Here is a 26,657-nt window from a genome sequence, read left to right on the forward strand (position 1 = left end):
GGAGCAGCGCCTCTCAGCTGCCACTCGCCTGGCGATCTTCTTAAAACGCAGCTTGCGAGGCCGTGCAACGTCTCTGCGTTCCTAGGGAGCTCCCAGGGGCAGGGCTGTTCCTGGTCCCCTGGGTGCAGTGCGCGGGGTGGAGACAGGGTCGCGGGCCCTTTGACATGTTCAGTCACGGTACCCTGAAACAGGCTACCTCATGCAGAGCGTGACCAAGGGATGTCCCCACCACGGGCTGAGAAGATAAAAATACATAGAAAAGTACTTTATTGTTAGACGTGGTTGTTACTCTTAGAGCTGCTGTTAGAACCTGACCAAGGCCCTGATTCCACCATATCATATCCCAGGTTTATTTGCTCTATTCAATGATTAGATATCTTTTATTTATTTGAAGAGGAGAGATTCCACCTGCTGGTTTGCGCCCCACATGGCCACAATGGCCAGGGCTTGGCCAGGCCAAAGCCAGGACCTCCACGCGGGTCCTTCCTGCTGGGCTGTCTGAGCAGTGGTCAGAGCTCGCAGTCACAGCCGCTGTTTCCCACGTGGGAAGTCCACAGGAGGTGAGGGGCAGTGAGGGGAAAAGTGAGGGGCCTCTGGGCCTTGCAGATGGTGGGAGGCAGTGTCTTCTCGGTGGGCGGGAGGTGAGAATGTCCCCTCAGTGGGTGTGAATGAGGAGCTGCGTTCAGGTTAGACTGGGGAGTTACCGAGAGGGATCCTTAGGGCTGTGCGAATCAGCAGCTTTGAGCGGAGCTTCAGTTGGAGGTGCTGTCCCTTCTCCTTCCCGGGTTCTGCTCCTGACAGTGAGGCCGCTTCCTCTGCCTTCCACGAAGCACAATGCGTGCAAAGGCAGCTCCTGCACTGGGCACCGCTGTAGGTCACTAAGTAACGGGCTACCCCAGCTCTAGCGGGACTTTGAACTGTAAAACAGGATCCACAGCATTTTGGCCTGACATTTTAATATCTATTCCTTTAATAGTCTAGTCCATTCCGTGGTTAAATAAGAAAGATCAAACTAGATTTCTATAAGACAAAAAAGTTTATTTTCCTTTTTGCCTAGAAGCAAAACTAGTGAAAATTAAAGTATAAAAATAAATACAATTTACATTAATGGACATTCCAGTCAAAGTAAAAATAATGATAAAAATAATGTATATAAATAAAAATTCATCAAAAGCACAAAACAATGGCACTTAATGAGAAACAGCTATGAACGTTGAAAAAAATAAAACCCCACACTTTAGTCTTTAAATTAAAAACACACTCACATTTCTCATTCTTAACCTAAAACTAGTTACAACTTTTTCTCAAATGCACTATGAGTTTCAACTAATCTGTATTACAACGCACAAAATCTTTAGCTCTGTCTTACTGGAGACTTACAATGACATGGACAAGCCGTATCCTGAGTGTTCGGAGTTATTACGCAGTCGACCCTATTCAGAAGATAATCTTTCGGTATACTTTCCCCATAAATAAAAAAGTTGGTAACTTGGACATTTTTCGACTGTCTCCTAGTTTTCTGGTTCACTCATTCAATAAATGATGCATCCCAATAACGAAAGCCAAATTGAAATCCAGAGTAGATTATATTTTCTTCCTACAGCTGGATACGTAAGTTCAATTTTAAATGACACAGAAAATTAGGGGGGAAAAACAATGTTTATCTCCATATTCTTACAGGTATTAAGAATAAATATAGGCTGCGTTTTCAAAATACCAGCATCTCTTTAAAATTCAAGTTAGAAAGATTAAATATACACAGGCCCAGGTCCATGTGAGAAGAACAAAGCCCTTTTTAGAAATGGCATGATAAATTAAGCAATATTTCTCTGTGATCGAATGATGTTCTCTTGGTAACAGTGGTTGGCTGGGACTTTTAACAAATATGTTAGTGATGCAGAATTCTAACTCGGTAATATTACTACCCCGTGTGAAAGATGGGTATGTCATGGTATGCTATAGCCCTTCCCTCTCTTCTAAATCAAGCATGCTAGATAAAGCAGACTATGAAGAAATAAAACATACAGACGACATGGAAAACAGAATGGCATGCAACATGGTATTCTTATTCTACAGAGATGGCCATGATAACACAGTCTCAAGAGCTACATTCCTGAAGAGTGTGCTGTCTTGTCCCGCACAAAGATCTGCTAATCCAGTAATCTAGTTCTTACAGTACTAGGACAGCATCCATGAAACCTCGCATTTCTGTAAGACAATTGGTCATTTACCAGCATGTATGCTACCGACCAAACTGGTGACCCACGCGTCTCCTGTGATAGACCTTAGGTGGACCACAGTGAGCAGGCCAGTGTCTTATCCTACGTGGTCATGTCAGTCAGAGAGTCAGGCCACTGAGAGACTAACCCGCATGCTTGTAAGCTGCCACAGTAGGAAAAAACGCTCTTCTGCAGTCATTTCCCCTTTGCTAGCAGGGTATCCAACTTGTTTATCAAATTCAGCAGTCGGTATGCACAGATGAACGACATGTATGTTTCAGAACTTGGTTGTAACTTTGCAAGTCTTTTCAATATTGAAAAATAAATCCAAAGTCCTTTAAGTTTACAAAGAGGGTCTCTGTAGACATCTGGGAGCATAAAACAAACTTATAGCTTAAGAACAGAGTGAGGCAATTACTCAACTCTCATTTGTCTTCACTCCAACCTAATAGTATGAGGGGAAAAACGGGGGTGTGGGACAGGATTAACCAGAGTGACCAAATTATCCAGACAACTGCTCAGCGCTTTGATGTCACTTTGCCAGTGTAAACAGTCCAGGGTTAAATATAAAGTCTTGCACGGGGAAAAAATATACAGATTATTACATCTTCCCCCACTTTTTATCCTAATGAGTGTTGTCTTCTTAAATTGTCGCAACATTTGGCCGCTTTCTTTGGATTTTTCCTGCATATACTCCTAAAATAGAGCAAAACTAGTGTTATTTTGCAATGTTAGTGTTTCTATAATAAATGCTTACCATGTCCCAGGCACTAGGCTAAGCAACACAGAGCATCGTATCTAATCCTTACCTACAATTATTCTAGCTCAAAGCTATTACTGCCACTTTATGGACAACACAGCTGAGAGTACTTGCCTAAGGTAATAACGCTAGCAGTAGAAACGCTGAGAACCCATTACCTCTGCCTGCTTATTTTCCTTAACCATGTCTGCAGAATCACCTCTTTCCTCTGCTTTAATTGGTGGTCTCTGGATTGCACTACGAACTCTCTAGTCAAACACAAGACATCAAATAAGAAAAAATGTTTCTAAAACATCTGACATCAGAGATTACAACTCAGTTTGTAAAAACAGGAACTTCCTATGTGTTGCAGCATATTTTAACTCTCTCATTCTACTTCAACCTGAGAGTATGACAGTCCAGCACCATGAAAAAAAATGAGTTTTCTATAAATTGCTTGACTCAGGGCTAGTCTCCATGTAGATCAAACTGAAACAATTTCAAATTTGTTTGGAACAACTGAGGCCATTAAAAAACCTAAGCAAGAGTGATCTTTTCAAGAGAAATGATGGGCTTCTGCTAGCATTGTGATCAGTATCCCAAATTCGCAGCTTATGGAACAGAATAAAATACTTTTGCCTCTTTCAATTGTCTAAATATGTACTTGTGTATAAATAATAAAACAGGACATTTGTGTACTTTGATACATATTAATTATACACGCTAATTCAAAGGTTAAGTTCATCCGCACTAATGATTAGGCTGCCACGCCTGCCAATACTGAACTTCCCTGTGCCCTCCTAATTGCAGTGACTGCCTGTCCACCTTCCATACTGTTGAGGATTACTGAATAGAAACGGTAGCTGCTACTTTGCTTATAAGTTCACACGTGACAAAGTAGTGGAGATGAAATGCATGAGAAAAGAACATGGAGAGTAATCACTGTGGCAACGTGATAATATTAGGCAAAACAATACTAACTCCACAGTGATTTTCCAACTAGCCAAGATTTATCCTAATACGTAACACCAACGGGAGAAAAATGTAGATTTCACATATCTTCACAAGCAACAGATCTGGGGTTTGGTCTGAGTTCTCCCAAATGGCAATCTTTCACGCTAGCTGATTCTGACTCCCTCTGGAGTAAGCAGGGTCTTCCAGATACATCATCTTTAAACCAAGTCCACCAGCTCTTCTAATGATTTCTAAAGATGACCTCTCAAATTACCCCACATCCATCTCAGCATTATGAATTATATTCACTACATACTTGCAAAAAGTCAGTATTCATTTCAACGTTACGATCAATAAATTGTTCCGTCTTTGAACTTACGTGAACAAATGGTGATAACGTGAACAAATTGCTTACGTTGCTTGTTCCTTCCTCATTTGGAGGAAATCACTTAGTAATAAAAGCTCTAAAATTTGCCTAATTGCATATTAACAGAAAGATTAGAGTTGATTAAAAGTTTAATCTCCAACGCCTGATGATTAATCTGGGTTTCTTTTAAATGTTTAGAAAGCAGTATAGTTAAAGCATAGCATTGTGAAAGTAGTTTTTAAATGGATCATGTAATCTTGGTTAGCTTAATCAAGGTGTCTTAACAAACATACCTAAAAATATTACAGCATTTAGATAGGTGTTTTGGATTAGCTCAGTACTGAATCGGTCTTCTTGCCACCATAAATACAATTTTAAAATAGTTTTTAGCTTAGCCCTTAAATAACCCTCAAATAATGAACGCAGGAAAGATTTAGTTCAAACCTCTTACAGAACAAAAGACTGAGACCACTCCCACTTGGCATATTCACATGTGATCTTGTGGTCAGAGAGAGAAATGTATTCCCCTTTCGCACAGATATAAATATCCCTGGGGAATAGACTCATCCATAGATGAACAGACATATGTAGATTTAGGCATCAGGTGATCATTATCTTTTATTCATTTATGAAAAGGTTTTCTGAATTAATCATGGATAATTCTACAAATGTTCCAGAATCAACACATGTAACACTTCCCACAGAACAACAGAAATCAAGATAGGAGCCACAGTGTGACTAACATTTCTGACCGCCACAAAATACTAGCACAGAGGGGTCACGAATAGGAATGACTGTGAATATGCCAATGTTATGGTGGCAAGGAAAGACAGCAGACTCCACTTGTGTGGCCAGAGCTATGGGCAGCTTGGGCACTTCTTTCTATCAACTGGACTTCAGGAATTCATTTTCTACACACCTGAAACAGGCGCTCTGTTAGGCACTCTGCTCTGTGAAGACTTCTGTCTACTTTGCACAACCCCCTTCACTGATGTCTTAGGGGTTCTAATTGAATATAAAAAAATTTAATAAGTCACTTGTATTAAGGTCTAAATGTTCAAAATTCAAAGAAAGCAACCACACTGCATCAACTGTTCAGAGCACAAAAAAGCTTGACAAGAATTTAAGTCTCACGCATACGCACAGTCAGGAAAGCTAAACTGTGGCTTCAGTAGTAGACTACAACATGGCTCATACTTTGTTGGAGAATCACTTTGGTGATGCTGAAGTTACTACATGGATATTTAAAATAGTTAATGAGTAAAATGATATGGAGTGAAAAGTAAAAACATGCCAACATAAGATGATAATTACAATATAACACACAACAGTATAGCAAGGGGGTTATCTTTAAAGATAAAACTTTAAAAGATCTTCCCAACACTATGAAATGTATCACATTTGAAGTAGTTATCCTTTATGTAAAGAACACCATATTGATTCTTCCCTTACAAGGCTAACTTCTATTTGAAATCTTGTAAACATCTGTGTGTAGGGGGTGGGCTTTCTTACCCTTGTCTACTAAGTAGCCTATGAACGGGTGCATTCTGTCCTTGGATTGGCTGAAGGACTCTGTTGACAAATTAAATAAAAAATTAATTTGAAAGGACAAATTCTGTTATCCTGATTCTCTTTCAATGGATGAAAGATAACAGTGAGGTAGGAGTCATCAATGCAAAGATATGGTCTATGTGTTACCACCAGGCAAAGCAAATTGGTTAAAGTTTATTAATATGGGACACATATTTTGCTCACAAAAAAACCTCTAGATTTTTTTTTTTATCAGGAAAGAGATGTCTAACATATATATTAACCCTTGTGCTATGGCTAATTTACTTACATACTCTAAAAAGCCAACTTTTCCTTTCAACCATGTGATAGAAGAAAATACTACTCATTTTACAAGAGTAGAAAACAAGGCAAAAATATTAAGCTAGCTTTCTAAGGTTATTTAATAAGTATCAAAGATCCTGTGGACTGTGGACTGAACTCAAGACACATATCAGGCTCAAACTCCTGACAGATAGCATGTAGTTTAAAAGGTCCAGAAATACCTAGTCTGACGTGAGCAGTACACGACCAGATGGTAACACATATTAATCTGAGCCTGAGTGCCTCCAGCTACTTAGCAACAAGTGTCCTGCTAATGTAAAGTAGAACAAAATCAACAAAAAGTTAGGGATTTATAAAATTTTCTTAAAAAAAAAAAAAGCCTCTAAATGAGACGAAGTGATTTTTCTCACCTTGTTTCACAGGGATTGTGTTTAGCCAGAAATTTCTTATTTGGCATTCCCATTTCAGCAGCTCTAACACAATATAAAAATAAGGACACAACGTATTTAGAAAAGAGAAGAAAACATGTTTCCCAATGATATGGGATGGCAGAGACAAGTCATCACTTAGCAGTGCAAAGACCTGTACTAAGCATATTAAATACCACTTTTCAGAGAGAATTTGTAAAAACCGGTTTCTAGGATACATTTACTACTAAGTTTTCCTTCCAGGAAGTGGAAGGATATCAGTAAAAGAATATATTTAGATTATATAAAATTAAACATTGAATAAAAGGATTAACTATTTTTAAGATTGTTTGATCAGTTATACATTACACAAGTTGAATGCTGATAAATTTAAGATGTGCATTATCAAAATATGAAATCAGATTTTACCACCTGATTTTAATGAATGTCTTTAGACAAAAAAAGGGATTTCTAACAGCTCAGTTGCAGAAATGTTAACTGTTCTTTATTTCTAATATGAATGAACAAATAGACCAAGAGATGGTTAAAATTAATGGGTTTTGCAACATGGTGACATGATTAAAAAAACAAAACCTTACTTCATGAACTTCTTCCTATCAAGTGATTTCTGTGTTGCAGCTGAAAGAGCCACCCGTGGACTTCTCATTTTATCCTTTAAAAACCAAAAGTGACATCAAACTCTACTGGTGCCGGTAGTACCACTTTAACATAGGATGCTCCCAAATCGCACGGAAAAGCTCTCCTACTAACATTTTAAACTTTGACCTATGTCTTTCTTTATAATTGAAGCAATCTGATTCGAAAAGCTAATTAATTTTTCCAAAGAATAATATAAATCTTGTTCATTCTTCTTTTGCCAACCACGCTAAGATCACTGGTTTACAGCACAGACTGCCAATATACAAGTTGATACTCTGGCATACAGCATTTCAGATGAACTTGGAACCTGTTTACTCATGCCAAAAAGGGTCAAATTCACATGGTAAGCTTCAAAACAATTCCACTTGGGGCAGCTGATGTATTTTTATAAGCCATCCACACAAAATATCCAAGACTTCACCTCCCAAATCCTTTTATGTCTGTCTACAAATGTAAATGTTGCTGGTGGCGTGGGACAGCCACATCCCATACTGGAGTGTCTGGATTCAAGTCCTGGCTCCATTCCCAATCCCAGTTTCCTGCTAATGTGCTCCAGGGAAACCAGCAGGTGGTGGCTCAAATAGTTAGGTCCCTGCTACTCGTGTGGGAGCGCCTATTAAGTCCCTGGCTTCTGACTTCAGTGTAGCCCAGCCCCAGCCGTGGCAGGCATTTGGGGACTGAAGCAGTGGAGGGGAGTGGAGTGTCTCTCTCTCTCTCTCCCTCTGTCTCCTCTCACCCTCAAGTAAATAATAATTTTTTTAATGTTGCTGGTCATCCTGGGAATTACTCATGCTCGTGGGAAGAGTGCTGAAGCCAGTAAAACATGACAGGAGTGGTATCAATTACCCCAAACCCAGAAGCAAGTCATTCATTAGAAAATCTTTAACATACCATTTGTCTGAGCATCTTCTCTTTGCGAACTTCGCGATCATGATGTAGAATGGACATTCTTTCAGCCGCGTCCATGACAAAGAATATGTCATGGATACCATACAGGGCAGCTCGCAGCTAGAGTCAAAGGGAGAAAACAGCGTATGCACTTAGAAGAGGAGGTTGGGGCTCAGAATACTGTGCTCGAAGGGTGCTTCTTTGATTTCCAGTAAAAGGTGAAACTGGTCTTCACTGAAACTCACTTTCAGTGCCTGAGCCAGCATTTCCGTCTCCAGACTCCTCCAGGACGTGGATGCATGCCTTACCTGAGCCAACACTCTTTCCTGAAGGGAGGCATCTTGTGCTGACACAGCGCCTCTCTTCAATGGCGCTTCTGACTGGAAGCTTCTTATGAACTCCATGGTATCCTAAGACAGAAAAACACTTGTCTCTAAAGATTCATGATCACCACGGTTCACTTTTGCTCCTTTTCTCAATCAATCCAAAAGTACTAACAAAACCACAACTACTACTACTCACTTTAACTTGAGTCAAAACATACAAATGACTTCATTTACATAGTATTTTTAAACTTCTCTAAGTTGATTTAAAAAATCAACCTATAAAACTGCCTATATTACAGTGATTAAAAATGTTTGATCTGCTTAAGGTCTGATCTTGTGTCAGCTCAGCCTTCAGAAGATTGTCAGAGACCAAGAATGAAGTAAAATCCAAATATTTTACAACCACCTTACTTTCACAGTTTGTCGAAGCTGCTTCAGCTTATCTGTCTGCATAAGCCTACGAGTAAGAAATCCTTTTGCCACCGCAGTTATTTTGTTAAATTTCGCTTGTACTTCTGGACTAAAAACCTAGAAGAAATAAGACAGACACGATGTTTTAAGAATCTGAGCATTAGTTTTTCTTAATCTATTACAATGAACTCTGTGAAGTTTCATTTGTACTAAAAATCAAGTTATTTGATTGTGGTATGGCAAAAATAATGATGCTCATTTTACAGCCTAAGATGACGTAGGTCTGAAAAACAGAGCAGGGTGGGCACTTGGCCTGAAGTTAAGATGCCTGTGTCCCGTAGCAGAGTGCCTGGGACTGACGCTGGCTCCTGACTCCAGCTTTCTGTAGTCCCTGAGAGGGAGCACTGAAGGCTCTCACGATTGGTTTCTGTTGCTGATTCCCACTTTGGCCCCAGCCTGGGGCCACTGTGAACCAGCAGATGGGAACTTGGGAGTTCCCTCCCTGTTTCTCAGTCTCTCAAATAAATATATAAAAATTCAAACAACAACAGACCTAGATAAATAGACTAACATTAAATCTGTCTACCTGAGACCATCTAGCTTTGGCCCTTCCGAAAGGCCTTGGGACTGAGAGTTTGGTCAAGCCACTAGCGGACGATCCCCAGAGGTAGAATGGTGCTTCATTTGCAGAACCAAAGCTGTACTGCAGGGCAGAATTCGTGAAACCTAAAGAAAACACACAAATGTTATCATACTTGATGTCATATGAGACTATGTAAAACATCCAAGTGAATGCTTGGGACACTCTAACAATGTCCCTGCAACGGATCCACACACAGGCCTGAATATTGATGGGCCTTCCGCTTATGCACCAGATGGATCTTTTCAACACTCAAAACACCTCCGGAGAGTTGAAGATGTGAAGATAGGCTCTTACAGGGACTGGGGATTAGAGGCAATTCAACAGCACTCAGGAGACAGCTGTGTTGGACTTGAAGTGTATCACCTGCCGCACGAATGAACACAACCGGGCTCTCAGCCAAACCTCCCGGTCTTTTCCGAGCTGAGGTAGTCTTTTCTCACAGACACCTGCCCACTGTTCTTTGATCTGCCATCATTTCATTTTTCTCTGGTTACTAAGCAGCTGGCAAATAGCAGTGGGCTGGACATGAAATTACTGGAGAAAGCAGCTCTAAGAAAGTGTACCAAGTAAAGCAGCTGACTGTGGGGTCATTTATTGTTAATGCAAAAGGATTCTTAAGTGTTTACCTGAACTATTTAAATGTGAAGTATGGAATGAGTCCACTTGGGACAGCATTGATTCTAGCAAACCAGAGTCGCTGATTTTTCTCCACTCCAAGTCTACCACACTGTTAACGTCCAACTCAGGGGCTTCCACTGTAATCGCCTTCTTCTCTTTCAACATTTTCTCCTGTTCTTCTATTTCCTGTAGATTAACAGTATATTATAACGTGCCGGATCTTTTAACTACATCCCCAAATACTATCATTTTAGGCTTAGCCAAAGTATATGTAACTGGTAGTAAATTATTATTTAAGTTTTCCCCTTGAAATAAAATTATGAGTTTAACTGATTTTAAAAATGTGATGTATAAATGTTAATAATCTTAAAACATAGCTCTTGAAGAATGTATATTTCAGTATCTATAAAACATCTTCTAAAAATATTAAAAATTTCAAGTCAAGGATTCAATAAAGTCTACTTTTGGTAAGTTATACCATTACTTTCAGATAAGAATCTGAACACTCAACGTCACATTTGGGACAGTAAAAATACTATTCTATTCATGTATCAAAATCAACAGCCACCTCATATTAAAGTTAGAGAAGAAATCAGAAGTTTCTACACACGAGGTCTCCCGGGTTAACTGACACTTGTGAGCCCTGCCCTTCCGGTTCAGTGCCCACCTTCTGCAGCCTCTCCTGCTCCTTCTCCTGCTCAGCGATGAGCAGTGATAGCTGCTGGGCGTGCTGTTCCTCTAGTCTCTTCCGCATCTCTTCAAACGCCAGCATCTTACTTTTTAGGATCCCCTCACCTTCTGGAAACAAAGACAGTCCCTCAAATTAGCAAAGTTACAACAGTCTGATAGCTGGTGAGTTAAATACAATCAATTTAAATTATGCTCCTAAGCCTGGATCTGACATAATACAATCAAGATACGGCAGGGTCTTCATTGTGAACCACCGTTTTGCCACTCTCATTTCACAGTACCCAGCCAAGGCCTGCATCTCATCACTGTTCCTCACCCAATCAACATATCCCCCCAGAACTGCTGAGGCCAAACTTCCCACTCAGGCAAGATCCTCCTGACTCCCATGAACTCCAGGATGTGCTCCCACATGGCAACTCTCTGCTACTTACTTATTTTTAAATATGTATTTATTTTGAAAGTCACAGCTAGAGAGAGGGAGAGACAGAGAGGCAGGGAGTGATCTTCTACCTACTGCTTCATTCCCCAGTTGGCCACAACAGCCAGTGCTGGGTCAGGCCCAAAGCCAGGAGCCAGGAGCTTCATCCTGGTCTCCCACATGGGTGGCAGAGCCCCAAACACTTGGGCCATCTTCTACTTCTTTTTTCAGGCCATTAGCAGGGAGCTGGATAGGAAATGGAGTGGCAGGGACATGAACGAGTGCCAATGTGGAATGCCGGCATCCCAGATGGCGGCTTTACCTGCCACACCACAATGCCAGCTACTCCACTATTTTTTACCCTTGTCCTTCTCCAGGATCTCTGGTATTGTAACTTATTGTAACTTATACTTTTGTTCCATTCCAGATATTTTAGTACCTAACTAAAACATTAACCAAGTATTATGTAGATATAGCATATATTCATGGATCCATTACAATTCAACTAACTTCAATGATTTTCACTGAAGTATGTTGTATGCTACTGTTCTACTGCTGTAGTCTTTTCATAAATTGTTGCTAACTACATCTTTTAAAAATATTTATTTATTTGAAAGGCAGAGGCAGAAGCAGAGAGAGAGCGAGCGAGAAATCTCCCATCCACTGGTTCAGTCCCCAAACGGCCTCAGCACCCAGGGCTGAGCCAGGCATTGGTCTATGTGCAGCTTTTCATAGGCCAGGGGAGCTAGAAGAACAGAAGTAAAATTATAACCGTCAGCAAAACAGGAAAAGACCCCTCTGTTCAACTGCTCAACCTGACGGCAGGGATCAATTCAACTCTATTAGAACCTTTTTTTTCTTTTTGTTTTTTAAAGCCAGCCAGTGGAGGCAGGCAGCAATTCGGGTGGGCGCTTTTTTTGAGAAGCAGAGTTACAGAGAGGGAGGGAGGGAGGAATAGAGACAGAGAGACCTTCCATTTTCTGGTTCACTTCCCAAATGGCCACATCAGCCAGGGCTGGGCCAGGCTGAAGCCAGGAGCCAGCAGTTTTATTCAGGTATCCCATGTGGGTGCAGGATCCCAAACATTTGGGCCACCTTCCACTGCTTTCCCAGGCGCATCAGCAAGGAGCTGGATCCAAAGTGGAACAGCAGGGATCCAAACCGGCATCCACATGGGATGCCAGGACTGCAGGCAGCATTTTAGCCTGGTAAGCGGCAACTTCAGCCCAAGAGCTTTACAAATAAAGAGGTGCACCAACAAATGCTGGAAACAGTTCTCAGCACACTGTGACACCTCCCTCACTGGCTCTGACAGCTACCCAGCTGCCTCCATGACTGGCCTCTTCCCACAGGCTTATTAAAACATTGCCAGCACTGCCACTTAGCTGGGCTCCGTGTCCTTCTGATATTTACTGAGGCAGTATCCAACCACGCTGTTGTACAATTGGAAGATCAGGTTGGCTCCTCATGTATCAATTTTATTTCTTATTACAGCCCTTATAAAATTGCACACAAGTTTTGTTTTGTTTTGTTTTTTCCTTTTTTGGTTAAGATTTATTTATTTGAAAGGCAGAGTCACAGAGAGAGGAGAGACAGAGCTCTTCTATCCTCTGGTTCACTTCCCAAATGGCCACAATGGCCCAGCTGGTACAGGCTAAAGCCAGGAACCCAGAAATCCATCTGGGTCTCTCACATGGGTGGCAGGGGTCCAAATACTTGGGCTATCCTCTGCTGCTTTCCCAGGAGGATTAGCAAGGAGCTGGATCAAAAGTGGAGCAGCTGGGACTCGAACCAATGCCAATATGGGATGCTGATGTCTCAGGTACAACCCACTCTACATCAGCCCCAAAACTGCCCAACTTTTAAGTGGTGTGCTCTACCCTATTTTCCTTATAAGCCCAAGCACTAACTTTATTTGATGTATATGTTTTCTTTACCCATAATGAAGAATTATGAATTATGACAACAAATTATTATCAATGTAATACAACAGAAACTTAAAATAATTTGTTTGTCAATGAAGAACCATTCCTTAGAGCTGGTGCTGTGGTGTAGTGGGCTAAGCCTCTGCCTGCAGCACCGGAATCCCATATGGGCACTGGTTCATATCCCAGCTGCTCCTTTCTGATCTAGCTCTCTGTTATAGCCTGGGAAAGCAGTGTGAAATGGCCCAATTGCTTGGGCCCCTGCACCCATGTAGGAGACCAGGAAGAAGCTCCTGACTCCTGGCTTTGGATCAGCCCAGCTCTGGTTGTTGCGGCCATTTGGGGAGTGAACCAGTGGATGCAAGACCTTTTTCTCTGTTTCTCCCTCCCTGACTGTAACTCCACCTCTCAAATAAATAAAATCTTTTAAAAAAGAACTATTTCTTTTCTTTTAAAGATTTATTTATTTATTTGATATGGCTGGCACTGTGGTGCAGCCGGTAAAGCTACCACCCGCAGTGCCGGCATCCCATATGGGCACCAGTTCGGGTCCCAGATGTTCCACTTCCAATCCAGCACCCCACTAATGTGCTTGGGAAAGGAGTGGAAGATGGCCCAAGCCCATGAGCCCTTACACCCTTATCAGGGACCCAGAAAAAGCTGGTTTCTAGCTTCAGATCAGCTCAGCTCCAGCCATTGCAGCCATCTGGGGAGTAAACCAGCAGATGGAAGATCTCTCTTTGGCTCTCCCTCTCTCTGTAACTCTGTCTTTCAAATAAATAAATCTTTTTATCAAGTGTGCTTTGAATGCTTCATCATTTAAGTGAGAAAATCCTTTGATAAAAGCCTATCTAGGCCGGCGCCGTGGCTCAACAGGCTAATCCTCCGCCTTGCGGCGCCGGCACACCGGGTTCTAGTCCCGGTCGGGGCACCGATCCTGTCCCGGTTGCCCCTCTTCCAGGCCAGCTCTCTGCTGTGGCCAGGGAGTGCAGTGGAGGATGGCCCAAGTGTTTGGGCTCTGCACCCCATGGGAGACCAGGATAAGCCCCTGGCTCCTGCCATCGGAACAGCGCGGTGCGCCGGCCGCAGCGCGCTACCGCGGCGGCCATTGGAGGGTGAACCAACGGCAAAAGGAAGACCTTTCTCTCTGTCTCTCTCTCTCACTGTCCACTCTGCCTGTCAAAAATAAAAAAAATAAAATAAAAAAAGCCTATCTAAATTGCAATAAGCCAGGTATCTGCTATTTAATAAGGTAAATGAAATTAAGAGTCCTTTTGAAAAAAAATTTTTTTTTGCAAAATGGCAATCGAAAGCTTTAACACAGGGTCAGTATTTAGCCTAGTGGTTACGATGCTGCTTAAGATGCCTCCCTCCCTCATGAAATACCTAGGCTTGATTCCCAGCTCCCCCTCTCAACTCCAGCTCGCTCTAACTCAGATCCTGGATGGTGGCTGGTGACGGCTCAAGTAACTGAGTTCCTGCCACACATCCGGGAGACCTGGACCACGTTCCGGGCTTCCAGCTTCAGCCCCCGCCGCAGCCTATTGCAGAAATCTGGGGAGTGAGCCTGCAGATGGGGGATCTTTCTGTTCTCATAAAAATTTTCAACAGTACTACAATAAGACGCCATCTGCTTGGCAGGTAACAAACACCTCAAAGTTTCCTTACCTTTCAAACTAGTTTCCAATATTTTATTCTTGTTATTGTAGACAGATGCCTTAGGGTATCTTTTCTCCGGTAAATGTTGCCTTTCCTGTTCAGCCATTCCAGTTGTTAGGACGTAGGGGAAGTTTTCTTTTTGCAAACTATCGATATCTAAATCAAGTCTCCGTTTAACTTTGTCAAAACTGTTATCCAGAAATTGCTCATTTGCACCGGACACTGGGGGTGTGTCCATCTGCTGTCTGGTGTTTTGGTTCTGCATCAGTAAAGGAGATGGGTTTTTTACATCATAAGACTTATTCAGTTCCATATGTAAGTTGTAGTTTTTCTCTAACGTACTGGCTGACTGGAGTCCACTCGCGGGTCCAAAGTTTTGACCTGCTCGAGACGGACTAGTGGCACGCAGTTCAGGCAATCTTGGCATTGCAGTACACGCACTGTTCATTTTGTGTGCTCCTCTCTCCTCGGAGGCTGACCGACCTTCCGCGGTACCAAGGCCAGGAGAAACTTTATTTTCTACTTGATGGCGTGCAGACTGGCACACCTGACCTGACCGACCTGAAGTGCTGTCTTCTGGGGCTTCATGTGCAGTTTTGCTGACGTGCACCTTGCTCGAACACACGCCTGGTAAATCAACTGGGAACTCTGGCACGGTTTCAGGTACGTTTGTTTTTTCATCAGTACCTTCAACAATTAAGTCCACTGCCTGTTCTTTTCCTTTAGGGCTTAGTTCACAGGCATTTATCGGGTTATTAATGAGTATATGACATGCTGATGACGGCCTGGAACGTCTCCGGTGCATCTTAGGACTTGTGCTTAGCTCCGGACTAGGTAATTTGGCGTATGAACCTGTAAGACTTTTGACAACATTATTTTCACTAACCAAAGTGGGAGTAACTTTAAAATCAGAATCCGAATCTGGAACGGTGGGATGGCCAGTTTGTACAGGTATGCCCACTTTAGGAAAGCTAGCTAAAACAGACAGGGTCATGCTGCTTGCCTGGGTGGAAGCACCTTGGAGGGCATTTGACTTAGGAAGGCCTGGCTTGTCAGGAAGGCCTGAGCCGTGGTGCTTGCTCGTCGACGGTGCCTTCTCCTTTAGACCATCAGGCACCTTGACAGCATCATTTTCTTTGTCGGAGTGAGTCTCATGAACGCTCCTCCGCACACCACCTCTCAGACTGTGTCTCGACTGTTCTCTTTCTATATATTCTTTCGACTTTTTCATCAGGTTCTGGAGACTCATTACGTAGGGATCTGGGATGACCTCTGCCAAGCGTGATGGATGCTGTTCTTCCTTTGTGGGGAGGAGACCATCAGAAAGAAGCATCTCTTGTGGGGTGGCTGAGGAGGGCTTTGGAGAAGCTTCCATGTCTGGGCGACTGGTATCGGAGCCATCACACTGCTTTGGAGAAGTCAGCCCCCCTGAATCTCCAGAGGAGTCCAGCCCGTTCGTTTCACCCGGGTCCTCATCATCCAATGGCAAAATTCCAGTTATCTTTTCAAGCTTTGCTGAAGTAGAGTGCTCAGGAGGGCTTGGCAAGCTACTGGGAAGTGTAGCAGGAACATTCAAGTTCCTGACTTCTGAATTCGAGTAAACAGCTTCTGTCTCCCACTGATCAAAATCACTGGCATTAGGTGCTTTCCTAACCTGATCAAGGAAATTTAAAAATTAGTATTTTCTCCAAGCACAGAAAGCTTTCCATTTTATTGTTTTCTGAAATAAAACCAAAATAGAAGATTTCGAGTTGGGACATTTTATCACATGGAGCTGAAACAATTATAAAAGGCATCAGTCGGTCATCCTAGCTTATTTATTAAGAGAAAAGAAGGAAAGTTTCTAATCTGATACAAATATGATTTATATCCATATATATATATATATATATGTATATCCATGTGCAATTTAATCTTTAAATAGGAGTATTTTCCTTACCTTTCTTCTGGTTATAGATTATCAACATTACCAACACTTCCTTCTATGATAGCTGTCATCCGAGAATGATAATATATGTGATAAATAGAAGAAATTAAATGTCTTACACAAATGACTCCACCTCCAATCAGGACTAACTTGTCCAGGATACTGATTAAGCCAAAAAAAACTAAAAATAAAATAATTTAGTAATGCCCCTTTCTCTCACATGTTTACATCAAGGTTTAACTAAAACCCCTCCATAAAACAAAGCAGATGTGTTCCAAATGACAGCTCACCACATAGATTAAATTATATAGAAATTAGAAATACTGCAACTTAAAGTTCAATTGATTAAAAATGAAATTCAGTAAGATGCACTGAAAGTTAAAATAGCAACCTGTTTTGAAATACGCAAAGTAGGTAAAATTGTGATACTTTAAAATGAGAATTGCATACAGGTTATACAAGCATACATTAAACTGGAAGAAATCATTATAGTATTACTCACATGAATGTAGACTTCCAAACACTAAATATTAAAAGATTTTTATGTTGTTTTGAAAGTGCTTGTTTTTTTTCCCCAGACCATATGGTCTTCCTATTTTACCTTATAAATCCCAAGACATGTAATGGTCTCCAGGTACTGAACTATGCAACAAACAGCACAACAAGGTGTAGTCACAACCTCAGGACCAAAATGAAGCAAAAGGGACTCATGTTCCCCAAAGCCATGAACACACTCATGGGTGTAGGCAGAAGAGATTATTTCCTCACATAAGATATCTCATGTTTCACACTTACGATATTCGGCAGCCGTGTTTTCCGTACACCCCTAAGCCTTTGGTTAGACAAGTTAAACAACAACCACAAAAATCTATCACAGGTGAAGCAGAAATACATTTTTATTATATAAAATTTCTCAATCTGAATAACTCATTACAGCTCAACATTGTACATGTTCTTTTAAGCTAAAAGTTTTCAGGCTCAGTAATAATTTTATTAGGGGGCACATCAGACATCTTCCCTCAATGGACGATTTTGTTTCTATAATAGGAAATGATCTAAGAAGTCAAAAACCCACCTTTTACTGTTAAATTAGTGCTAAGTATATTTTTAAACTTAATATGCATGGTAATTATAATCTGCACATTAAAATCTACTACCCATACTACCTACTACCCACAGAGAGATGAAGTGAGCAGTTAGTTACTAGGAGCTACCTGAAGATAGTTACACAGCGGTCACCCATAATGAATCACAAAGCGAAACCATAAACTACTAAGATTATAAAAAACAAAAAGACATAACCAGCAAAATAGTGCCATAGAAGGAAGAAATTATTTGCCCAGCCTAATTTGTTTTTCTTTTTATTGTGAAATGATTCAGATCTTAAAGCAAACTGTTTCCACAAATGTATATTAACCTAGATCAAAGTAACTGCAAAAGTTGTGAATGTGCTATTTAAATGGCTTCGGTTTAGATTCAGGATGCATCAAAGCAATTCTGTTTTGTAACCTAAACTGTATTTTGCGTATCTAAGAGCAGAAAAATCGGTGCGCTTATTTATGTTAGCAGAGAATAAGAAAGAGGTCATTTAGTCAACAGTCTGATTAGTTCAGGGGTGAACTACAATAGCCAACCACATCACTTTGTCACTGAGAGTTCAATGTTGGCAGTCACAAGATCCAGACAATAAGCAATTATATTCAGGGTATGGCCCCATTGTCTGAGCATCGGCTGACTCGAGTACCCAGCATCACTGACAAGCAAGTAAGTAACTGAAATAGAATAACACAAATTACAAAGCTTCTCAAACCTAACAGGAAAGCATACTGGTAATTAGGTTAAGTGCAAATCCACTTCTAGCTCAGCACAAATACACTTCTGAAAAATGAGCATCAACGCTTACCTTGTGATTTCTTCATTACAATCTAAAAAGAGCTTAAGTTACACACCTGAACGTTGTCAATAATCTCCTGGACACGAGTTAGTAAGGCTTTTTTCCTATTGGCCTGCTTTCTCGCTTCCACATCGAGTGCTTTCTGCTTCTCTTGCTGCATTTCCTTCCTTCTCTCAGTGCTAAGCTGCAAAACATCATAAATACACAATCATTTCTTATGGATGAAAATGTCACAAAATTAGGAAGTTTTGAACTAGGATTATTAAAAACATTTGCAACAGGCAAAGCTAGTCAATGGTGAAAGAAACATGAACTATGGAGGGGAGTGCTACCTGGGATGGGGCAGGTGGGGATTAGGCATATGCCATACAGCAAAATTAATGCAACCTTAATACTTAAGATCTGTGCACTTCACTGTATATAAATAAATGATTTGCAACTGAGAAAGAAGTTAAAAGATTAAAAAAAAAGCCTGTCCACTTATCAAATGCTGTAAAACACTGCAAATCAAATGAGTCCTTTATAGCCACTGCTGAGTTTTTCAGTTGGCAATCTTTCCTCACTAACAAGTTAGAACCCCCAACTTTTCTTTCTTTCTTTCTTTCTTTATTTGAAAGAGTTACACAGAGAGAGAAGGAGAGGCAGAGAGAGAGAGAGAGAGAGAGAGAGAGAGAGAAAGTCTTCCATCCTCTGGTTCACTCCTCAGATGGCCACAATGGCCAGAACTGCACCGATCTGAAGCCAGGAGCTTCCTCCAGGTCTCCCACGTGGGTGCAGGGGCCCAAGGACCTGGCCCATCTTCTACTGCTTTCCCAGGCCACAGCAGAGAGCTGGATCGGAAGTGGAGTAGCTGGGACCCTAACCGGTGCCCATATGGGATGCCAGCACTGCAGGCGGCGGCTTTACCTACTACGCCACAGCGCCTGCCCCCTCAACTTTAAATTTTATCATCAGTGCACCTTTTCCCCTTTGCAGCCTCAAGAGATGCTCAATGGGCGAGTGTCTGGCTCAACAGTTAAGTCACGACTTGGAACGCTCACATCCCCTATCAAGTGCCCTGGGTTCCAGCCCTGGCTCCGCTTCTGACTCAGCTTCCTGCTGTGAACCCTGGGAGGCAGCAGGTGCTGGCTCTCGTACATGGGGCCCTGCCACTCATGTGGGAGACCCAGACTGTATTTCAGACTCCTGGCTTCAGCCTGGCCCAGCCCCGCCCTGGCTGATGCAGGTGTTTGGAAAGTGAACCGGCAAATGGAAATCTCTCTCACTCTCTCTCCGTGTCTCCCTGTCTTTCAAATAAATTTCTACAAGTGGCTGTTGCTGGCATTTGGGGAGTGAAGAGTAGATGGAAGACCTCTCCCTGTCTCTCAAATAAAGCGAAAAATAAACAAAAAAATTTTTTAAATCATGAGGAAACAATTAGATGAATTAAAAAAAATCCAAAATCTAATTAGTCTACTCCTTTAAAAATTCAATACATTAAAAAAAAAAAAAAAACCTGTTCTAGACTAAGAGATTATAGAAATATAACAAGGAAATGTTATTTATGAACTTTGGATCCAGATTAGAAAAAAATTTCTGTAAAAAGCATTTTAAACACAAAAGGAAAAATCTGAGTATAAAAATACTGGAATCATTAAAAGTTACTATTATTAAAGTGTAACAACAATATAAAGCTTTACACAGAATGTCCTATATAACATATTTAAGGGAGAAATGCTATAAATCTGCAATTTTCAAATGCCTAAGCTATTTTTAAAGTTTGGTACGTGTATATATGTATACACACATATACATAAAAATCACAAACATAACAAAAGCAAAGATGGGAAAATATTAAAATGTTGACTTCAAGTGGCAGATCTGTGTAGTCACTGGCCTGTCCTTCCAATTTTTCTGTGTGTTTGACAATTTAAAAGCCTGGCAAAAAATATTGATCTCTGAACTTCTGTTACATTAAAAAATTTAACTCAGTTTTTCCAATATTAATTTTCTGATTTAAGCTAAAGTCACACACATTTGTAAAATATTCAAGGACTACCAAAGGGTATAAGTCAAAAAGTGTGTCTTCTCTACCATCTTATATTTCCTTACCACTCCCAGAGAAAGAATACCTGAGCACCATCCTTTTCCGATAAGCACCTAAATGGCTAACGTACACTGAGTACCTCCTATGATCCAGGTAGTATTCTAAGCATTTTACGTGTATTAATTTATCCTCAAACAGCCTCATCAAAGGAGACCCTACTTTTATGCCCATTTAACAAATAAAGAAATAGACCCCAAGCTCACCTAGTAGACAGGTGGTAAAACAATGATTGGAAACCAGGCTATAACGCTCCAGAGCCTGGACTTGTAAGCCCTGCTCCGCGGCCCCTGATGGCTACAGCGCGACTTCCGGGCACCCTGAGGTCCCTCCATGCCTGCACGGGCAGGTCTACCTCATCTCAACAGCATGGCTTGGATTCTATTCTATTCTAACGGTTAGTTAATGTGGTCCACTACCGATAGGCATTCAGTGCTCTGCTATCTGAAATAAGGCGTGTACGTATTTCTTTGCCACACATGTAATTGGAGGATATTCTCAAAACTGGAATTGCTGAGTCAAAGGTTATATATACACTTTTAAATTCTGATCAGTATTATCAAACTGCTCACCAAAATACAGCATCCACTGAGTGTCTCAGCAAAAGTGGCTGAAAAGTAGTCTCTCCACACCTAAGGACGCCTGGTTCTAGCAGATGTCTGCCAATCTAGGAGGCAAAACCTGCTCCCTTGTATTTCTCTAATTATGGGTCAGGTCAAGGCATTTTTTTCAAATGCTTGTACACCTTTCTTTTGTTTTTACATGAACTGCCTTAGTGGCGAACCACAGAACAGAAGCAATTTCCAAAGAAAGAAAGGTTACCAGTGGCGACAGCACGGCCACTCCACGGAAGCGGATCAGCGAGACGCCGTCCCACTGCGCGGGCAGGAAGCTCTCGCTGCGTACCCAGGCCTCCCGGGCTCTGGCAAGGCTCTTCTCACAGAACGTCTCATAGTCCTCCATCGTCCAACAGTCACACTGCGAGACAGCAAAAGGTTAGCTTTCGCGAGCTGAGATCTGAAAATGCACTTTACCGATCTGGCCCATTTTGTAGCGCATTAAATATTCCTACCGTTCACAGTTCCTAAAACTGGCCTTCCCAGAAGGGTCAGTTCTGGTCAGGAGCTAAGTCTTGGGTCCAGGAAGTCATCTCAAGGCCCTGCCCAGCCAAGACTTGCTCCTCCGTGAAACACATCTGAACCCTTCTGCCTGTAAATCAGCCTCTAAACGTGACATGACCCGGGTCGAAGAGCACAAAACCCCCCGTGAAACCTTAAAGGAAGCACACTCTGTCCCGCTTTACTAACTTCAGACTGCAAACAGGGTGTTCCATCTTCCTTAGCAAGACTTATCCACACAGCACAGGAAAAACTCTATCAGACAAAGGTAGAAACGCTTTGTGGCAAATAACAAAAGACAACAACAAAGAGGGGAAGGCTATTTAATTATTTACTTCCTTTTTTCTGTCATGAAGTTCAGAGGCTTGGCTTATCTTAAAATTATATCCTGATTCCACAGGCACAAGCGGAGAACAGTTCAGGCAGAAATGGAAAACAGCTGGCACAGCAGTCAAGACACAACTTGGGATGCTCATGTCCCACACTGGAGTGCCTGGGTTCAAGTCCTGACTCTGCTCTCGACACCAGCTTTCGGCTGATACACACCCCTGGGAGGCAGTAGGTGACGGCTCAAGTACGTGGGTCCCTGCCATCCATGCGGGAGGTCCTAGACAGACTTCCAGGCTCTTGGCTGTGCCCTGGCCCCACCCCAGCTGCTTATGGGAGATCTCTGTCTCTAAAATAAAATAAATAAATAAAAGTGGCAAACAGAACACCTATTGTCTCTGGTATGAATTTTATTTTATTGCTTAAAATTGGAACTATCATTAACTACGGCAAACAAGCCCAGCAATTTCAGGAAAATGGTGATGGTGGTTATGAAAACACAATGCACCTAGGACTAGCCATGACATTCATTCAGCAAATGTTAAATATTTATGATTGCCTGTCTGAGTAACACTACAGGCAGCACTGCGTCCTTGAAATAAGCAAGGGAAAATAAAAGACTTTATCAGAGTCCTAACCAGCAGTCATATGAGGTGCGGCAACAGAAAACCTACGTGCAATAATGTTCCCGTGAGTGTTCTTGTTCAAACAACTAACACTCAACAAAAAAAGAGAAGGCAGAGGAATTCAGTTCATGATATAGAATATGCAAAGATGAAATAAGATAGAATATGGCACTGTGTTAGGCACTTAAAAACTCAGCATACTAAAGTGAAACGGACAGATTGTAATGCAATAAGAAATGAAGAAAGAGTATATTCAAAATTATGATTCGATTATGGAAAATAAAATGTAAAGCTGCTTTTGATCAACTAGCAGTTCTATCAATAAAACCTCTTGCTACCATTCTATCAATTACAACTATGTATGTCTATGTAATTTAGGAGGGATGACCCATCATATGCAAAGTGCGAGTTCAGTTTCAAAGAAACAGTTTTCTAGCATGTGAATGAGATTACTTTGTAAGCTTATATTCATATAAAATAAGCAAAAATAAATTAAAAGAAGCAAAAATAAAAAACCTTACTGCATAATCATCTTTAAACAGTTTTAACTTTATTTATGTAAGAGACAAAAAGAGACAGAGAAAGAGAGCTCCCATGCGCCGGCACACTCGCCAAATGCCTCTAACACCTAGGGCTGGACCAGGCCAAAGCCAGGAAACGGGAACTCAATCCAAGTCTCCCACGTGGGTGGCGGGGACCGAAATTACTTCAGCCATCTTTGCTGCCACCTGCGGTCCACACCTGCAAGAAGCTGGAGTCAGGAGCCAAATGCCGGTCCCTACATAACCATGTTTTAGTCTATGTTTTAACCTACACTATGTTATCTTAACCAAAATATGCAGCAGCTAAGCTGAAAGAGCAATTCAGATAAATCACTTATGCTAAAATATCTCAAAAGTATGTTTTAAAACCCAATCCACATATGCAGCATCCCAGGGAACAGAAATAGACTATGCATGCCAATCATGCAATATGCTTTCTATAAATACACGAGCACAACATTCAATTTTAAAGATCTGGGAAATTTAAGGAAATTAAATACTTCCATGGCAACAGCTTTACTTTTCTTTCAACGTCACAGATGCCTCATTGTCTCAGAAAGTTATCTACATTCTTTAAATAACAAATGTATATACTACAAATTGCAGATGTATGAGCAGTCTTCAAAAAATCCGTGGGAAATGCATAGAATGAAAAGCCTTCTGCACCAGGTGGCAGGCATTTGGCCCAGCTGTTAATCAAGATGCTTGGGTCCCCAACCAGAGCACCCGGGCTCAATACCCGGCCCCAGCTCCAGGCTCCAGCTTCCTGCTAATGCAACCTGTGGGAGGCAGTGACCACGGCTCGAGTGATTGCATCCCTGCCACCCATGTAGGAGACCTGGACTGAGTTCCCACTCCTGGCTTTGGCCAGGCCCAGTCCCGGCTGCCACGAGCATTTGGGGAGTGAACTAACAGACGGGGAATCTCTTGGGGTGTGTGTGTGTGTGTGTGTGTCTGCCTCTGAAATAAATGTTTTTAAATAGTTTTTTCTACCAAAATAAACTTGACTTTTAGCTCCATCTTCCCATAAACCTTGTGACATATCTTCACAAGCAATACGCTGGTATTATTATTGTAGCATAACGTACAGAGTGCGACAATGCTTCAACTATTCAAGTACGTGTGCTGATATGGAGGTCACAGAAATTGCAAGCTGATCCCAGGCCACAGCGGGATCCCTCCTGCCTCTGGTCTCAGCTCAGGTGCCACCTCCTCACAAGGACCAGCCCGGAGCGCCCTTCTAAATTTAGCCTGCCCCAGCCACCACCCCGTTACCCTGCCGTCTTCCAGTCTTCGGACGTAGCGCTCTCTGAAACTCTCTTGTCTTTCTCTGGTTTTGTCTGTCTGCCCCGGTGGAAACGTAAGCCGTGTAAGCGCCGGTACCTTCGCAGCGTTGTCTGCTGCATTCCCCATTGCACAGAACAGTGCGGGCACTCAGTAAAGAACGGTGAATACATGAGTTAGCTAATCCGCTCCAACAGTAAGGCAAGCCAGGGAAAGGAAGAGGGTGGGCGACACCGCAGAGGAGCTAGCAAGGAAGGATGGAGTCCAGAGAACGCAAGTTTCCCGGCTGACCCGGCTCCCTGTGAGCTGCAAAGGGAGCCACTCACAAAGTGAGCCGTCTGCATCGCGCGTGGCGTGGGGCACAGGCACTGTTTCTCTACCACAATCCCTCTGCGGCCAGGTTTTACTTCCACGGAGCCTTGGCTAGCAGGCCAATCCGACCACAGAGCGTTGCCGGCCCACAGCCAGGAATAACGTCGGCTGTGTGCCTCCTCTTCCTTCTTATGAGCCAGAGTTCTGCTGAGCCTTATTCAAATGAGCCTCTTGACACACCCAAGGGACTCAGGGTCCTATCTGCTCCTTACCAGCCAGAAATGTCACCGCAGAGAATGACAAAAATAACACGGCCAAGATCCGGCCTTGTGGGCAGAAGCGAGCTGACTGCGCTCCCATCGGGACCCCCGCCGGCATAAAATTCCTGTAGCAGCAGTAAGGGACATTTCTTCTTTTTAATCAGGTGGGGGGGGGGGGGACATAACAAATGTAGAACGCGCCTCACACGGGCAGCACACACACGCAGTGCGAGACGCCAGGAGGAAGATGTGACGTTCGGGCACACCCTGGCTGCACGTTCTTGGTGAGCCAGCGACTGTCCTCCAGCTCGCCTTCCTCCTCTGTAAAGTGCGGGTCATGGGGACACTTGTCTCACAGGTAGTTCGTGAGAACCCAAGGAGCGAATGCACTTAGCGTACACAGGGCACACAGAAACCGTCCACACGTGATGAAGAAGAGAACGACAATGATGATTTGCAGCAAGAGACTAGGAACTCCAAGGCGAGAGGGGGAGAGGGCGGGCAGTGACAGTGCTGGGTTCCTGCTAGGATGCAAATACGACTTGAAACCACGGGACAGGGGACAACTGCTTGTTCATCGCGCCGTGCGCAGACCCCTTCCCACCAGGGCAATCTCTAGCCGGCTGCCACGTGCCCAAGCAGGGGTAGGGGGCTGGGGTGATCACCAGAGAAGAAGCCAAGCCTGGGAACCACCCAGCAGCATCAGGGGCAATCCAGAGGATTCGCCATGCTTCCACCCCGGGGTCGCAGAGGCGAGGCAAACGGCGCTCCCAGGTCGCCGGTTTCGAGAGGTTCAGGCACAGCCCGGGACGGAGACGGGGAAAAACACCCCCAGCTTCGACCCCCGGACGGGGCTCTCGGCCTCGGGCGCACGCCGCACCCTCCAGCCGGCTCCTGCCCGAAGCATCCGAGCATCGCCTCCCAGCACCAGCGGCCTCGGGCCCCCGCCTCCCCACGCCCGGCGCCCGTCCAGGGGCCCGAGGCCCAGGAGCCGGCACACAGCCCGCCCTCGGCACCTCAGGGCGCCAATTCCGCCTCTCCCGCTCGCCTCTCCCCAGCCACCCGCCGAGGGTCCTGCCCCCTCCTCACGCACAGACCTGAAGCCCCACGGCCCCGTCAGGCTTTCTCCCTTCGCCACGAGCCTTGTCAGGCAGGAAGCAAATGGCTCAACTTGTACTGACAGAGCACAGTTCGGTCCGCCGCCGCCTTCGCCTCCTCCTCCCCGCCATATTACGGGTCTCAGAAGCGACAACGCGGGCTCCTGGCAACCGCCGCCGCTGCCGCCACCTAGACTCCTCCTCTCAGGGCGGGCACTTCCGGTAGTGGCTTCGCGGGCAGTTGGAACGGTTGGGCTCCAGAAAACTACAGTCCCCGAGATGCACTGCGCGCCCCTGACCGAGGGCGTGTGCTTGCGGCGAGCGGAATGCATCCTGGGAAATGTAGTCTTCTCTGCTACACCGCCCTTCTAGAATTACAACTTTTCAATAACCAGAACGCTGCTTGGGGTCTGAAGCCCCTAAAGTGTTC

General features: G+C 43.2%; 1 protein-coding gene across 5 annotated transcripts; it reads right to left on the minus strand.

The window, feature by feature from the left end:
* Positions 1-1,115: 1,115 nt before the first annotated feature.
* CCP110 (centriolar coiled-coil protein 110) lies at positions 1,116-26,407 on the minus strand. Of its 5 annotated transcripts, XM_062179792.1 has the most exons (16): positions 26,228-26,407; positions 23,345-23,473; positions 21,484-21,639; positions 18,634-18,762; positions 14,767-16,411; positions 10,733-10,863; positions 10,074-10,251; positions 9,391-9,530; positions 8,805-8,921; positions 8,376-8,477; positions 8,071-8,187; positions 7,119-7,192; positions 6,523-6,585; positions 5,792-5,851; positions 5,199-5,284; positions 1,116-2,915 (listed from the first exon to the last, which is right to left on the minus strand). In XM_062179792.1, the coding sequence occupies exons 3-16, from the start codon at positions 21,622-21,624 to the stop codon at positions 2,863-2,865; spliced, it is 3,036 nt and encodes a 1,011-aa protein (XP_062035776.1). In that variant the 5' UTR covers positions 21,625-21,639; positions 23,345-23,473; positions 26,228-26,407; the 3' UTR covers positions 1,116-2,862. The 5 variants fall into 5 exon arrangements, with proteins under 5 accessions (XP_062035776.1, XP_062035777.1, XP_062035775.1 ...); XM_062179793.1 differs by lacking the exon at positions 23,345-23,473 and having other exon boundaries at positions 10,733-10,860; XM_062179791.1 differs by lacking the exon at positions 23,345-23,473.
* Positions 26,408-26,657: the final 250 nt, after the last annotated feature.

This window comes from Lepus europaeus, chromosome 21 (genome assembly GCF_033115175.1).
Source record: "Lepus europaeus isolate LE1 chromosome 21, mLepTim1.pri, whole genome shotgun sequence".
NCBI lineage: Eukaryota > Metazoa > Chordata > Mammalia > Lagomorpha > Leporidae > Lepus > Lepus europaeus.